The sequence below is a fragment of the Meriones unguiculatus genome, chromosome 14 (assembly GCF_030254825.1).
Source record: "Meriones unguiculatus strain TT.TT164.6M chromosome 14, Bangor_MerUng_6.1, whole genome shotgun sequence".
NCBI classification, from domain to species: domain Eukaryota; kingdom Metazoa; phylum Chordata; class Mammalia; order Rodentia; family Muridae; genus Meriones; species Meriones unguiculatus.
Window position 1 is genome coordinate 67,935,062 of NC_083361.1, and position 14,035 is coordinate 67,949,096.

The 14,035-nt window shown below is 45.4% G+C and overlaps 2 protein-coding genes across 6 annotated transcripts in view; one reads left to right on the plus strand and one right to left on the minus strand.

Annotated features, from left to right (window-relative positions):
* Nucleotides 1-2,455: 2,455 nt before the first annotated feature.
* Nucleotides 2,456-9,409, minus strand: Pex11a (peroxisomal biogenesis factor 11 alpha). 5 transcript variants are annotated; one of them, XM_021658939.2, is made up of 3 exons: nucleotides 9,224-9,409; nucleotides 6,716-6,831; nucleotides 2,456-4,545 (listed from the first exon to the last, which is right to left on the minus strand). In XM_021658939.2, exons 1-3 carry the CDS (start codon nucleotides 9,277-9,279, stop codon nucleotides 3,977-3,979), a joined length of 741 nt encoding a protein of 246 aa, XP_021514614.1. In that variant the 5' UTR covers nucleotides 9,280-9,409; the 3' UTR covers nucleotides 2,456-3,976. The 5 variants fall into 5 exon arrangements, with proteins under 5 accessions (XP_021514614.1, XP_021514615.1, XP_060223387.1 ...); XM_021658940.2 differs by lacking the exon at nucleotides 6,716-6,831 and having other exon boundaries at nucleotides 9,224-9,393; XM_060367404.1 differs by lacking the exon at nucleotides 6,716-6,831 and having other exon boundaries at nucleotides 2,456-4,656; nucleotides 9,224-9,392.
* A 31-nt stretch (nucleotides 9,410-9,440) lies between these two features.
* The window catches only part of Wdr93 (WD repeat domain 93), a 44,662-nt gene continuing 40,067 nt past the window's right edge, over nucleotides 9,441-14,035 (plus strand). Inside the window, exon 1 of the mRNA XM_060367406.1 lies at nucleotides 9,441-9,604. The gene's annotated coding sequence lies outside the window, so the exon portion shown is untranslated. The remainder of the gene's footprint in view (nucleotides 9,605-14,035) is intronic.

The window sequence follows — 14,035 nt, forward strand, 5'->3', positions numbered from 1 at the left end:
TCAGTCTCAGAAAACCCAGCTGCAGAACGCCTCCTCCACAGAAACACCTCCAGCCACTCCAGGGAATCTTGGGCAATGCCTCTCAGACCTCCCAGCTGGAGGAGGGCAAAGAGGAAGAGAAAGCTGGGCTGGCCCACTGCCATAGCTGTCTGACCCAGGGTGTCCCCTGGGCTCATCCTAACTTCTATGGGGGATGCTTAGCCAAAAAGAGGTGGCTTTCAGAATGAAGGAGTCATTTGCCAGAGCCCCAAAACAATAGTTCCAGAGTGTTTCTGGCTTTCAATTGACAAAAATTGCTTTCCATAAAGAAGCCTCTGGGGTATGTGTCATTAAACTCCTAAATACAAAGTTCCATGTAATTCTGTAATTTTTGGTCCTTTTCCCAAGAAGTTTCTATGGGGCAGTATTCAAACATTTCTCTATCTTTTCTTATTTCCTAGCAAGGATGATATGGAACAGCATGATTCAAACCCATACAGCGATGGGGTTTACCTTAATGTACTAGTCTATGACTATCAAGATAAACTATCTGGAAAAAAAAAAAAAGACAAGATAGAACTGCAAGAGAAGAGTTGAGTTCTTAGTAATCTGGGCTCTGAGGAAATAGTTTCAACCTCTGTAAACCTTCAAAGCTAAAGAAAACATTTTGAAGCTGGTTGTGGTGGCACATGCCGCTAATCCCAGCCCTAAGAAGGCTGAGGCAGAATTGATAATTTAAGGGTAGCCTGAGCTAAATAGTAAGATTGTGTCTCAAAAAGCTAGGGGCTGGGGACAGAGCTCGGTAGCAGAGTGCTTGATTGACTAGCATGTTGAAGGCTCTGGATTTTATCTTCAGCACCTAGGGAAGGAAAGAGAGGGAGGGAGGCAGGAAGGGGTGACACTTAGCCTGTGTTCACCTAAGTATGGACAAGTGAAGGTGCTGACAAGTTGGTTTTTGTTTTGTTTTGCCAGCCAATAGCACCCAGGCACCCAAGCACTATCACTGTGGTTTCTTTCTCACCAGGGACTCAAGCTCAAGTTTGAATTCCTGATTAAAGTTGATGGAGCACTGTGGTGCCAACCAGTGTCTCTAGACTGACTAGAAAGGGCCTCTTAATCAAAATGAATGAGAACACCGATGTTAGTTCCTATGTAGCAGATTTACATGTTAGTGTGGGTAACAGGGTGGAAAGGCAGTGGGTAGGGTTGGCAAAACAGGGTTGGCTAATCCATTTCAGGTGCTTGCCACTCAGCTGGACTGCTTGAGTTCAATCCCTGGGACCCACACAATTGAAGGACTCTGGCAAAATATCCTCTGACCTCCACATACATACTATGACATTCAAGTATGCACGCGCGCACACCAAATACATAAATAAATGCAATTAAAAATACAGATGTGAGAAACAGCTACAGATAGATCCTTGGTAGTAAATTTTATCCTCAGTATAATAAAACAGGGAACAAGATGCCAGAAAAGGGAGGACTGTGGGGTAATGAGCTTCCAAAACAAAGATGATAAATACAGGAAGTGTTTGATACTTATTAATCTTGATCTGAGCTTTTAAGCTGTAAAACAGCAGTGGAGGAGGGGAGCGTGTTAAGTGGCCTCTGCTCTCACTTCAAGGTTCAGGACAAATGATCTGGGAGGCTCGAAGCTGGACACAGCCCAGGCTAAAGGGCAGTCTGCCATCCTGGGCAGTGGCTTTGGGCCAAAGGGGATATAGGGCTCTGTGCCTAAAAGCTCTGCTGACGAAGCTGGTCCTTTGGCTGCTTCCATAGAGATTCCAGAATGTGGGTGAGAGGTGAAAAGGGAAAGAGCCAGGCAAATCCTGGGGGGAAAGGGGGAGAGGCAGTTCTCTTGGGGAGAGGCAGTTCTCTTGACACTACAGGGGGATGGGGGACCATGAGCTATCTCTTGCTGCTCCCCTCCTTCCACTACAGGGGAGCAGGGGTCTCGGCCATTCTGTGCTCAGGTGGATCCCCAAGGCAAGCAGGGCACCCAGATACTTCCTGAGTCAGTGTTCGGCAGCAATATTCAATCAACCGTGAGTGTGCAGCTCCTCAGGGCTTTTCAGTTTTTGAAATCCCTCAGGAATGTGGATCCCGGTAGAGAGGGTTAGTTGAGGAGAAAGATGTGAGGCTGAAGTAGCAGGCTCCACTGAGAATTACACAAACTCTAGAAGATGAAGGTTCTCCACCTTCCTCCACCCTCTCTAATGTATTAAGGCCCAAAGTACCAAGGCAGAAACCTTCAAACACTGCCATGTACTCAAAGTAGGCTTCCCCAGGAAGAAGCTAGCCACCCATTGCCAGGCTGCTGGAGAGCACCTTGGCAGGAATGGTCTGGACAGATCTGTAAGGAACCTCTCAGTCCCGAGCCTTGACATAGTCCTGGCGCCTTCCTCCCAGCCTGCACCTTGCCAGCCCTGAGCTCCCACAGACTCCACTCCAGACACATTCAAGGATGCACGAGTCGATTTTATCTAGAAATTTATTAGACATAATTAATGTGTTACAGTACAAACAGTCATTTAGATGTATCTGTCTTATTTTAGCCACTTAATTGTTCTCAAAAGCCCCCCAAAGTTTTCTCAAAGCACATTATCACTTTAAAAATAGAATGGCAAGAATCTGAGTCCACTTTTCAAGAATCTTCATCACATTTATGGGAAGCAGTTATTTAGTGCATATTTTTCATCTCCACTTAAATTATACACACACACATATATATACATTTACATATATATATATATATATATATATATACACACACACACATACATATATGGCTTTATAAGTTGGACACTGGCCTACCTGCTGGCCAGTGTTTCCCCACTCTACACACCTAAGCTAACCAAGCTCAAGATAGGAAGACTGAAATGGGAGGAGTGAGCATGGGCAAAGGCCACTGACTCAGCATTCCACGCGTCCTCTTCAGTGGCCACACTATTCTTTCCTATCCCTCCCAGCTGTCCTGATACCTCTGATTTTTCACAGAAAATTGACATTTCTACATTCATAGACAGGAACTTTTTAAATTCTCTTATTTTGCTGAAAAGTTACTGTGGCTTTAAAATTGTGTAGCTTTAAATAAAACCAATCTGGGTAAGTCTAGATAGATTGTTTTGATTTTCATAGACTAGAACAGAAACCATCAATTAAAGTGGGGTCCAGGTACGGGCATGTTTAGGGGGGAAAGGCTAGGGACTCAGGAGTCTGGAAATGCTGCTGCAGGTCACGAGATGGCACAGGAGCTATCTTGGAAAGAATCAGAATGAATCTGTTATCAGTTTTGTTTTTTAGCATCAGCTTCCATATCTGTCATGGATTACGTAACGGGCACCAGTGACCTACTACCTACTTTCAGCTCCAGTGTCTTCAGCTGCTCGCTTGCTTACTTATAGCATTACTGACAGGCTTCTACCCACAGACGCAAAACATAGACCACGAAGGTACTGACGCTTTTCTGAGTCTACTTCTGGATATCAGGACGCAATGCAGCAATGGCCAGGGCCAGCAGGGTAAGAGGCTCTAAGCCCAGTTCCCCTCCATCCCAGTACTGAAATCTGTGGGAATGGGGGATAATCAGTGATGGGAAGAAAGGGAGGCCAAAGCCAGAGTTAGGAGTACTGTACTCCAGCTCGGTCCTTGTATGTATCAAGGACCCATACAACCCAAGCCACAATTCTGGTTTCTTTGGATCTTTTATGATTTCTTTCCTTTCCATCTCTATTCATTCAGCAAACACTATGTTTTACTATGTACTGTAAAATATGCTCAGTAATGTTAGCTGAAGTGAAGATATTCAGAAATTCAGAAGTTACTGCAGCATTTAAAAAATGCATCAGTCTTTATGCTCCATTGTTGGCCCCTCTTCTGCTCACACTGCAGGTTGATAAGGTGCTCAAATGATTAAAAAATTAAGCACAGTAGACATCACGACAAAAACAAACTTTGTTTCACTGATCGGTTAGCTTCCAAGCCTCCGAACACCCTAGCGGGTCTTCAGTTTCAACTGAGGATATACTACAGTGATGAGGCCAGCCAGAGAGGACACAAGACCTCCAAGCCCTACGACGCCGAGATTGGACTTGTAGATCCCAAGCTGGTTCAAGGGGATCAGGATGTCACAGATGTTTTTCACAGTGTCTAGGAGCAAGGGGGGATGTCGCTTTAGAGACTGGAATAAGAGTAGCAGAAAGGACTGCAGCCATTCGGTTTCTTCATTGACTACACTGTACTCAGGAGGGTTCCGGGATGATTTCTCCCTCTTTGCTCTGTCACGTGCAACTTGTCCCATCTGCAACAAGATTTCATATAGATCCCGGACCAGACTCAGAAGGAGAAAATAGTAGTAGTGGCGGACTGCCCTCATTTGCCATTTCTCTCTGTTGACTCCAGAGGTAAGACCCACGCTCTTCACCCAGAGGACAGTGTCACAGATGTAATAAATCACACGGTTCAGGTTGGCTAATGTCAGGCATAGGCGGGGCACGAGGTCAGTGGCTTGGATGCTCTGTTCCGTCGCCTGGATGGCATGGACTACATTGCCTAGTCTGAACCCTGTAAAGAGACCCCAGAGAACCAATACTTTATTAGTACTTCCTGGGAGCAGAAGCCCAGAGACGAGGATTCAGGGCACAGCAGCTGATGCCAGTTGAGATTCAGTCTTAGCTGAGGAAAAAAAAAAAAAAAAGCCTTTACATTAATCCTGCAAAGCCCAAAAGACAATGACCTTACAGTTTATCACCCTTATTCCAAGGAGTGCCTTAGCACTCATTTCCAGTATATTCCTGGCAGGGTTAATCATGGGTATTAACTTTTATATCTCAGAAGGAAAAGAATACTTAACATGACCTCCAGCCCCAACATTCTTATATATTTGATTTCCCATCTGTGGTGGTTTAATTAAAAACGACCCTCCACCCCCCCACCCCCCCCCCATAGGCCATTAGCCATCAGGGAGTAAAATGCTTTGATAGGATTAGAAGAATTAGGAGCTAAGGCCTTGTTGGAAGAAGTGTGTCACTGTGCTGCGGACACTGAGGTTTCGGGCCCCCCCAGTCATCTCCCCTCTCCCACCCCTCATTCTTCCTTCCTTCCTCCTCCTCCTTCTCCCCCCACTCCAAGCCCCCCCCCAACACCTAGAGATCAAACCTGCCTACCACCACTCTCCCTGCCTCCAGGCTCTCAGCCATCATGATTATAATGGACTAAGTCCCTGAGACTGTAAGCAAGCCCTCAGTTAAATGCTTTCCTCTGTAAGAGTGGGCTTGACCATGGTGTCTCTTCACATCAGTAAAACAGAGAGTAAGGCACCATCAAATGCTGCCTTTGGGAAAGCAGCATATCTGACTACCATTCTAACCCGTCTTCCTCTGGCTAACTATAGAAGAAGAGCATAGAGCAATGGTGGGATCGAGTGGCTATGGTGATCAGCAGTCATGTGGAACTCTTGGATGAATTAGCCAACCACTGTAATGTGTGCCCTTATGCAAGCATGTAATTAGTCAACTAGTGGTCATCCATGCATAGGTATTTACTGGGCATCCAGAGATGGGTTATTTGAGATAGTAACTGCCCAGAAGCAGCTACTCTAAAACATAATCTCAGAAAAGTACTTGACATGAATTTACCATGAACTAATACAGTGCAATATGTAAAATGTCTATTTCAAAACTTGAGTTTTGAAATCTCATTCCAGCTCTTGACCAGTTGGCTAAATGGCACTGGATAAGTACCTTCTGGACTTTCAAGACTAGTGAAATTCTGAAGGACATCTCAGCAATGACATTCTAGAAAATTTATGACAGAATTTCTAATCTTGGCCTTCAAAGCCATCCAGAAATCTTACCCAACCCTTCCCAACCCTCTTACTGACTAATTAAGTCTTCTCTCTCTGCCAAACTAGTTTTTAATTTGACACGGATCCTTCAGTACAAGGTTTGCTTCTCAGAGCGCTGAGCCTCTGCTAGGGGAAAGCTCCCTTTCAGAACACTTTGTTTCTCCAGCCAAACACTTTGTTTCTTACTTAAATCCTACCTCCTTCAAAATATTTTTCCCTCTACCGCAGCCATCATAGTTGGCACTAAATATAATTTATAGCATGTGATTTTATCTCTCCCCATAAGTTACCAATATGGACGCTCTACATCTCGTCCTAATATATCTGCTCTTAAAACATCTGCTTTTCATCAAGCGATGGAGTCAGGTATGCAATCACTATGAGAAGCACGGGATTTCCCAGGAAGCTTCATACGAAAGTGCATCTATCAGTGAAAACCTCTGCCTTCACTCTTGGCCTTCCACACCAGACTACCTGGCAAACAGTCTCAGATCCTTCACTAATCCTCAACAGAAGAGGAGGAAAAGGCATATGTCCTAGGACACGGCTATCCTGGTTTATAGAACTTAAGGACTGATGCTAGACCAAAGCTCATTTTGAGCACTGCCAATACATTATGTGAACTCACGTGAACTAGCACACTGTATGCCCCAGTGGATATGACTGTGCAGGAGGATATTATGGTATGGCACCAAATTTGAACAGAAAGACATCTGTGAATGGCTTACAGCAAGCATTCAACCTCTTCAGGGTCACTGGGCAGGGTTACTGTCAGCTTCATGGAAGACTTAGGTGGCTGGAAATGAAGAGCTGGAAAGCATGCAGTAAAATCCAGGATCTGAAGCTTTTAAACTGGAAGCCACTGTCCCTTGAGAGACAGGTACTTACATTTACGGCCAGTGCTCACACTGGACTCCAGACTCTTGAGCTTCATTACCACTGCCTCTTTGCCAGCTTTAGACTCTAACAAATATCTAAGGAACATACATGCATGTTGAGTGGCTCTGAAATGAAAAAAAAAAAAAAATGAGGAAAATGGTTTACAAACCAAATAAAATTTGATTCATGAAGGGAAGGAGAAACATATGATCTAAAACAAAGAGAAGCATCGTGCTGAGGCAGACTTTCTGGGAAAGTTTCTTGTGCTGAAGCTCTTACAAAAGCAACATTCTGTAATAGTCCTTGCGCTGGAGGCCAAAGGGTGAACATGCAATGGAAATGCAACACAAAGGTTAGGAAAGAGCACTCCACAACTATGCAGGATACAGCTCCCCTAAAGCTCTTCGCTGCCATAGAAAAACGGATGTACTCAAGGTGAGAAACTGCATAGAAGTGTCTCTCACCTCCACAAAGGTGCACATTTGCTCTTTGTCCCTGTGAAGAATGATTTCCAGATTTCCAAAATGAACTTTTCTACCACACAGTTTAAACTTACTACTTATGTGACAGGAAACAAACTCCAAAAACAAGTGAAAAGTCCAGTCTCAACCTTTACTTTTTAAAACTAAAGAACCAAATACACACCAGTATACAAATTAACAGCTCTACTGTTTGTCCTTCAAAACCAATTAGTATTTTATACAAAACTGTTCAGTACATTTAGTAAAGTGATTATTATCACACCTGCAATGATAACAATGGCATGGTGATAAATATAACGCATTAGAATCAAAGACATCCAAATGCATCTGCAGCCTACTTAATACAGTTAGGTGTTGGCCTGGGTGTGGTGGTGTACACGTTCATTTTCAGCACTCAGGATGCAGAGGAAGGCAGATCTCTGTTGAGGTCATGGCCAGCCTGGTCTACACAGAGAATTCCAGGGCAGCCAGGGCTGAATAGTGAGACACTGTCTCAAACAAAACAAGACAAAACAACATGCCAGGTGCAGTGGTGCACGCCTGTAATCCCAGCACTCAGGGGGCAGAGGGAAGCAGATTTCTGTGAATTCGAGGACAGCCTGTCCAGGACAGCCAAGGCTGTACAGAGAAGCCCTGTCTCTCGGAAACAAAACAAACAAAAAATAACAACAAACAAACAAAAACCAGTAGGTGCTGGTCCATACTGTCTTAGAATTGCATTGGCATCCCTGTATGATATAAATATTCTTCTCAGGAAAACTGTGGCACAGAGCTGGTGGCTCATGCCTCCAACTCCAGCTCCTGGAAGGCTGACAGAAGAGGATCGTGGGTGGCAGTCTGGACTACAGAGTAAGATTTTTCTCAAAGGAAACCAACAAATCCTCCCCCAAAATGGTGCATTTCCCACAATGATGAGCTACTTTGGGGGTAATTAAGTAAGGCATTATTTTGTTAAGTAAGGTAATTAACAAGGCATTATTTTAGGAATGCTAGTTTGTTTATTCATGGTTATACAGATCCTTAAAAAGGGTTGGGAAATAAAATGTTGCTGAATACGTATATCCTAAATTACTGTTTTATTAAAAGACGGTGTAGACTACATTCTGTGCACACTAAAATTATGTTTTGACTTTTATTGAAGCATGTATCTTCTGAACCATTTTGAAAAATCTATCAAGTTAGACAAAAGGCAGCCTGGCTAAGAGGTAGGCCTTGGACTCAACTGAGTGGACTTCATCTTTTGGCTCTGCCACATTAGTTCTTCTTAACCTCCTGCTTCAGTTTCCCTATATGCGAAACTGGGATCGTAAAGTATCTCCTCCACAGGCCTGCAATGAAGGGTTTGTACAGTATATCTCCTACAGTCTCATCATTTCGATTTTTCTATGTTTATATTATTGGCTGAGCACTTAAACATCCGGAAGAGAAGAGTTGTTAAATAAAACGTCTAAGGTTTCCCCCCTTTCCTTTTCTTTAAATGATCACAGAGTAACACTCAAGACAAATTTCTCTCTTTTAGAAGGATTAGTTTTAAACATTCACTGGTGATTTTAAAAGTACACCATGTACCTTGGAGGCATCGTTCAAACACTTCCTCCATTGTACATCTGACGGTTTACAGAGCTTTTTTAACAACTCCGTATTTCCAAGAAGATAAAGAAGCTAAAACTGCCTTTCCGCGTGTCTCACCGGCGCTCCAAGCCACAGGTGTTCAACTCCCTTAGGTACAAAAGAAACCCAAAGTTTCTCTCAAAAGGAAATGCCTAGGAATGAGGCTGAGCGGTGGGGACTCAGTTTCCCCCTCTCGGGGAAAGTTAGAAGACACGGACTCGTGGGCTGCGATCACCTCCTGAGGCACGGAGGTGGCTGGCACGCACAGCGGCACTGAGTTTAGGGGGAGGAGGGTCTCGGGTCTCGACTCCCCAAGTGGCAGCCGGCCGCGTCCTCGTGCCCCGATCTACCATTACCACCTTCTCCAAGAGGAAACACAGGGTTCTGACGGGACAGGGGCGGAGGCCGACGGCACCTGACTCACCTGAAGAGTCGGTCCCGGCCCTGGCTCTGGTTAGCGACGCGGATAAAGGCGTCCATGGCTCCCACCCACAGCCACGCGTCGCACCCGCTCCCTCGTGGGAGCTGCGGGTCCCAGGGGACACTCCGGGTCGGGTCAGTCGCGGGGTGGGTGGGACCGGGTCTCCCCGCCCACACAGGGCTGGGCACACCTTCGGAAGGGCGGCTTTTTAGAGTTCCGGTTGGGACCGGAAGTAGTAGTTACTAAGGCGACGCCAAGCCGCCAGGCGGTGGGAACAAAGCTAAGTCTCACGGGGTGCGCTGTCTTGGCCTCCTCCCGTCTCGGTTTCCAAGTGGAGGCGCCGAGAGGGTCATTCCCCTGCCTCAAACGTCCAGGTGTGCCCAGGTACCGAGTGGGTCATTCCCCTGCCTCAGGCGTCCCGGTGTGCCCAGGTACCCGTGAACCCCATCAGGAATGCTAAATGCTCTTCTCAGGCGGAGGACCCCTAAGACCTCAGGCCTCTCATCCTTTCCCAGGGCCAGGCCTGATGTGTTTCTAGCAGGAGAATTGGGTAAAGTGAGAGAATTTTCTATTAGGATTATTGAAAACCGAACGATTTCTTCCTGAGGAAATCCTAAAACGCTCAACATGAACAGAGGAGATCACAGTGAACTTGCACTGTTGACCATTGGTTCTGTGGAACATGAAGGTGGAGCCCCACTTCTTTTGTAATTACCGTTTTCAGCGCTGCTGCCTACGTGTCCTCCCTCATCCCCTATTCCCTGTCTTTCTGTTGCTTCTCTACTCTCCCATCCCTTGTGATGTTATTTTCCAGCAATGACTGATGGCTAGCATGGGAATATCCTGCTCAAACACAGCCTCAGTCACGTGGCTGAGGGGGGTCCCCCAGAAGTGCTTTGCTAAGGATGGGGTTGTTCTGGGGTCCGCTTAAATCCAACCTAAAGCCAGCATAACTCAAATGAAGATGACAAAAATGTATGGTAGTCCAGCCACTACTGATTGATCAGGGCCACAGGACGGACTTGAGAGCTGAACTACGACCCTGAAGGGACGTTGCACAGCATTCTTAAAGGATAAAACCATGGGGCGGGGGGAGCAGGGTGGGCTCTAGCATTGTCTAATCATATGTTGACATAAGGGGTTTAGCAAGGGAGTTTCCATTAATAAGGATAGGAGTAGGTCCCTGGGCCTGGGAACACGAACTTGTTTGACCCTGCTAGTAAGATGCAGAAGTTGTCCTTGAGAGACCTGGACTCAGACAACTGCTTTCTACAAGTTGCCCCTAAGATGTCTGGACTCAGACAACTGTGTCCTTACAGCAGAAGGAAACTATTCAACTATTGGGAAGTCCCCAGCTCCCCTAGGGCCTGGGATCTTGAACTTAGTTTCTCCCTATGATTAAATGGAGTCTGAAAGCGAAATGGTAGTACTTAGAATAAGTGTCTTTTGCGTGTTCCCGACCCGATAGCATGTGAGTTCCCAGTCTTCTCTGAAAGCCTCTCTGCTCTAGCCAGCTGAGCTACACCTCACTGACCTCTGCAGGGACCTGGGCCAACTCCACTGTACAATGTACATAGTACAAGGTCCTCCCTTGTCTGGCACAAGACCTAGTGCTCTGCTCGTTACTAGGGACATCAAGGCTCTCTATTGCGAGTTAGTAAAAGAATTTAGAAACAGGCTCAAAAGGAAGCTGGAGGGCAAATTTCCTAAGCATTTGAAAGAAAAGCAACAGGGCAGATGAAGTGTAAATCCCGGCAGCTTCAGGAATAGAGAGATGAAGAAGAGGAAGAAAGAAAGCTATGCTTTTTGCAATGGAGGCTGCCAAGGAGCAACACAGTGAAAGAGGTTGGGACTGGAGCTTCAGAGAGCACGTGAGAAGGTCCAGCACCCCTGGCAGAAGCGCTTGCAAGCAGCTGCTTGGAAGTGATTTTATAAGATGGCTCTCTATAGCCACGAAGTAAGGTCTCCCACTTTTCTCTATCCCCTGCGTCAGACCTGCCCCTAACGCTTGCAGGCTTGAGGTAGAATACCACACCAGACCTACATACTCTATGTTTAGATATTTGAAAGTTGTACAAGTAACATACTGTTAAGTATGTTCTATTTCCTGGGCTGACATATATTCTTACAATAACATGGAAAGCCAGGCTGACTTGTAGACTTCTAAGGCTCCTTGAAATAAGCACAGCTCCTCTGATTTCTTGCTCCCACCTACACAGCTGAAAGGGACCTTACACGGAATGTGCGGTTACCCCAAGCCACATTCAAATTCTGTCCCATACCTTTGCAGACAGCTACACTGCAGGCAGTTTTCAGGTCTGTGTGTGCTCGTGTTAGCATCTGGTTCTCCCTCTAGAGAAACTGGGAAAGGCTTGTGCAGATCCTGGTATCCTTTGGACAGCGATTTCCATTGACTTGAGTAGAAGAGAGAAATAAGGTTTTAGGTAAGGATATCCTCTTGGTTTCATGAATCGCTCATCCTTTACTGAAGAAAGTACCATTGAGGGGCTGGAGAGACAGCTCAGTGGTTAAGAGCCCTGGCTGCTCCTCCTTGAGGACCAGGGTTCAATTCTCAGCACCCACATGGTAGCTCATAACTGTCTGTAACTCTTGTTCCAGGAATCTGACACTCTCACACGCAGGCAAAACACCAATGCACAGAAAAATAAAAATAAATTTAATTTTAAAAAGTGCCATTGAGAGAATAAGAAATACTCTCTACAAGCATGGCCCAGGCATATCCTCCTCTCACTCAATCGTCCCCTCTCCCCCTACCAACTCCCCACCCTACTTTCATATCTTTTTTTTTTTCTGGGTGGTGAAAGGTTGCTTTGTGACATTCTGAGTTTAGCCAGGGCTGCACCTGCGGGCATGGTTATATAGCATACTAAGAATATTTTGAGAACCAGCTAAGTACAAATTACCCCCTAGGAACTCCAGTGAACTGATGAGTACATGTTGATCTGTCTGACGACAGAGATGAACGCAGGTGTGAGATTTAGATCACTTGTTTTCAAGGTATTCCTGCATTTCCAACAACAGAAATGCAATCATATTGTGTATTTTTTTTCTCATTTCTTTCACTTACCATAATGCACTTGCGTTTCATGTTGTACATATCAGCGCTTGGTAGTTTTTATAGTTATCCATTCAGCCACTGAACTGTGCTTGTGTGGTCTCTAGTTTGGGACAATTACAAATAAAATGGCTATCTTTAAGTATTTCATTTGAAATTTACGTTTTTCTTTTTCTCGTTCAAATACATAGGAATGTGATTCTCGAATCATACAGGAGATGTTCTGTCTTCCCTGCATTCTTCTATTTTCCCACAGGGAGTGTGAGAGTTTATCTGCTTGTCGAGTAGTAAAACATCTGATTGTTTCCCCTTTGGTGCTCCTAGAAATAATGCAGTCATTGTGCATCAGGCTTGCAGGTGTTTTTATTTCCACTCCTAGAACTGGAATGACTGGACCATTATCCTACATACTTGTTTAAAATTTTTGTTAGTTTCTTTGCTTCAGTTCAGTTTTCCAAGACATGGTTTCTCTGCGTAGCCCTGGTTCTCCTGGAACTCACTCTGTGGACCATGCTGGCTTTGAACTTGTATTATAGAGAGGTGTGGGAGCCTCCCTCACCCTCCACTGGGCCCCACCAGGGGGCTGCGGCACCCTCATTTGACAATTCCATACATGTATATAATACACCTTGGTCACACTCATTCTTCCACCTTCTCTTATCCTCTTCCCACCTTCGACATCGCCTCTCCTCTGCCCACCAACATCCCTCCCCTTTCAGGCCTTTTTATTTTGTTTTTGATTCTGTTCTGTGACATATAACTAGGGTCATTCCTATGGGCATAGTGTGAAGCTATTCTCTGGACCACAGGTAACTTGCCAGTCTGTGGCTACATCACTGAAGAAAATTACTTCCTCTCTCTCATCAGTGACTTCATCACCCTCCTGGGGGAGACAGGATGGAGCCTCATAAGACCCTTCTCCACCTATGACTTAATGTTTAAGGGCCCAGTCTTGTGCAGGCTCTATGCAGGCAACTGTAACTGCTGGAGTTCACAACGCCACAGCCACGTCATGCTCCCAAGGCATCCTTTCACGGCATGCACTCCCACCCACATCATCTGGCCTTTGTATTCTTTCCACTCCATCTTTAGAAAAATTTCCCTGAGCATTGGAGAGAGTATATGGCGTCCCATTTAAGGCCAAGCATTTAGCAATCACTTGCTCTTAGCACCTTACCGGTCAACGAATCTTTGCATTAACCACAAGCACTGCAAAGAGAAGTTTCTTTGAGCAAGGCTGAGGACAGTTCTAGTCTATGAGTGTAAATATAAATATTTAGGAGACAGTTTGACAACATATCCTCTTAAACAAAACAAAAGTAGTGGTTGTCTGCTGGCGCCTAGGCACAGGTCTTTAGCCAGTTCAACAGTACTCCGTTCCCTCGAGTGGGCCTCAGATCCCATCAGAAACCAGAAATGGTTATCCCCTAACAGTCACGCCGCTGCTGCACCAGTAAGCAAAGCACCTGTAGACTAATGCATTTGTATTGTGGAATCCAGAGTCCAAAGCTGCCTCACATCCCCCCTCAGGCCGTCCTTCCACCCCCACCGATAGCCCTGGAAGCAGCTGAGCTAATCTCATTACTTGCAAATACTTCACAAGTGGACTCACTCTGTATTTAAGTTTGGATACTGGTTTCTTTCTAATATTGATATTAGTTCATGTCATATGTGACAATAGCACCATTCCACTGTGTTACCAAGTGATGCTTCATTATATGTATCCATTTATCCACTGA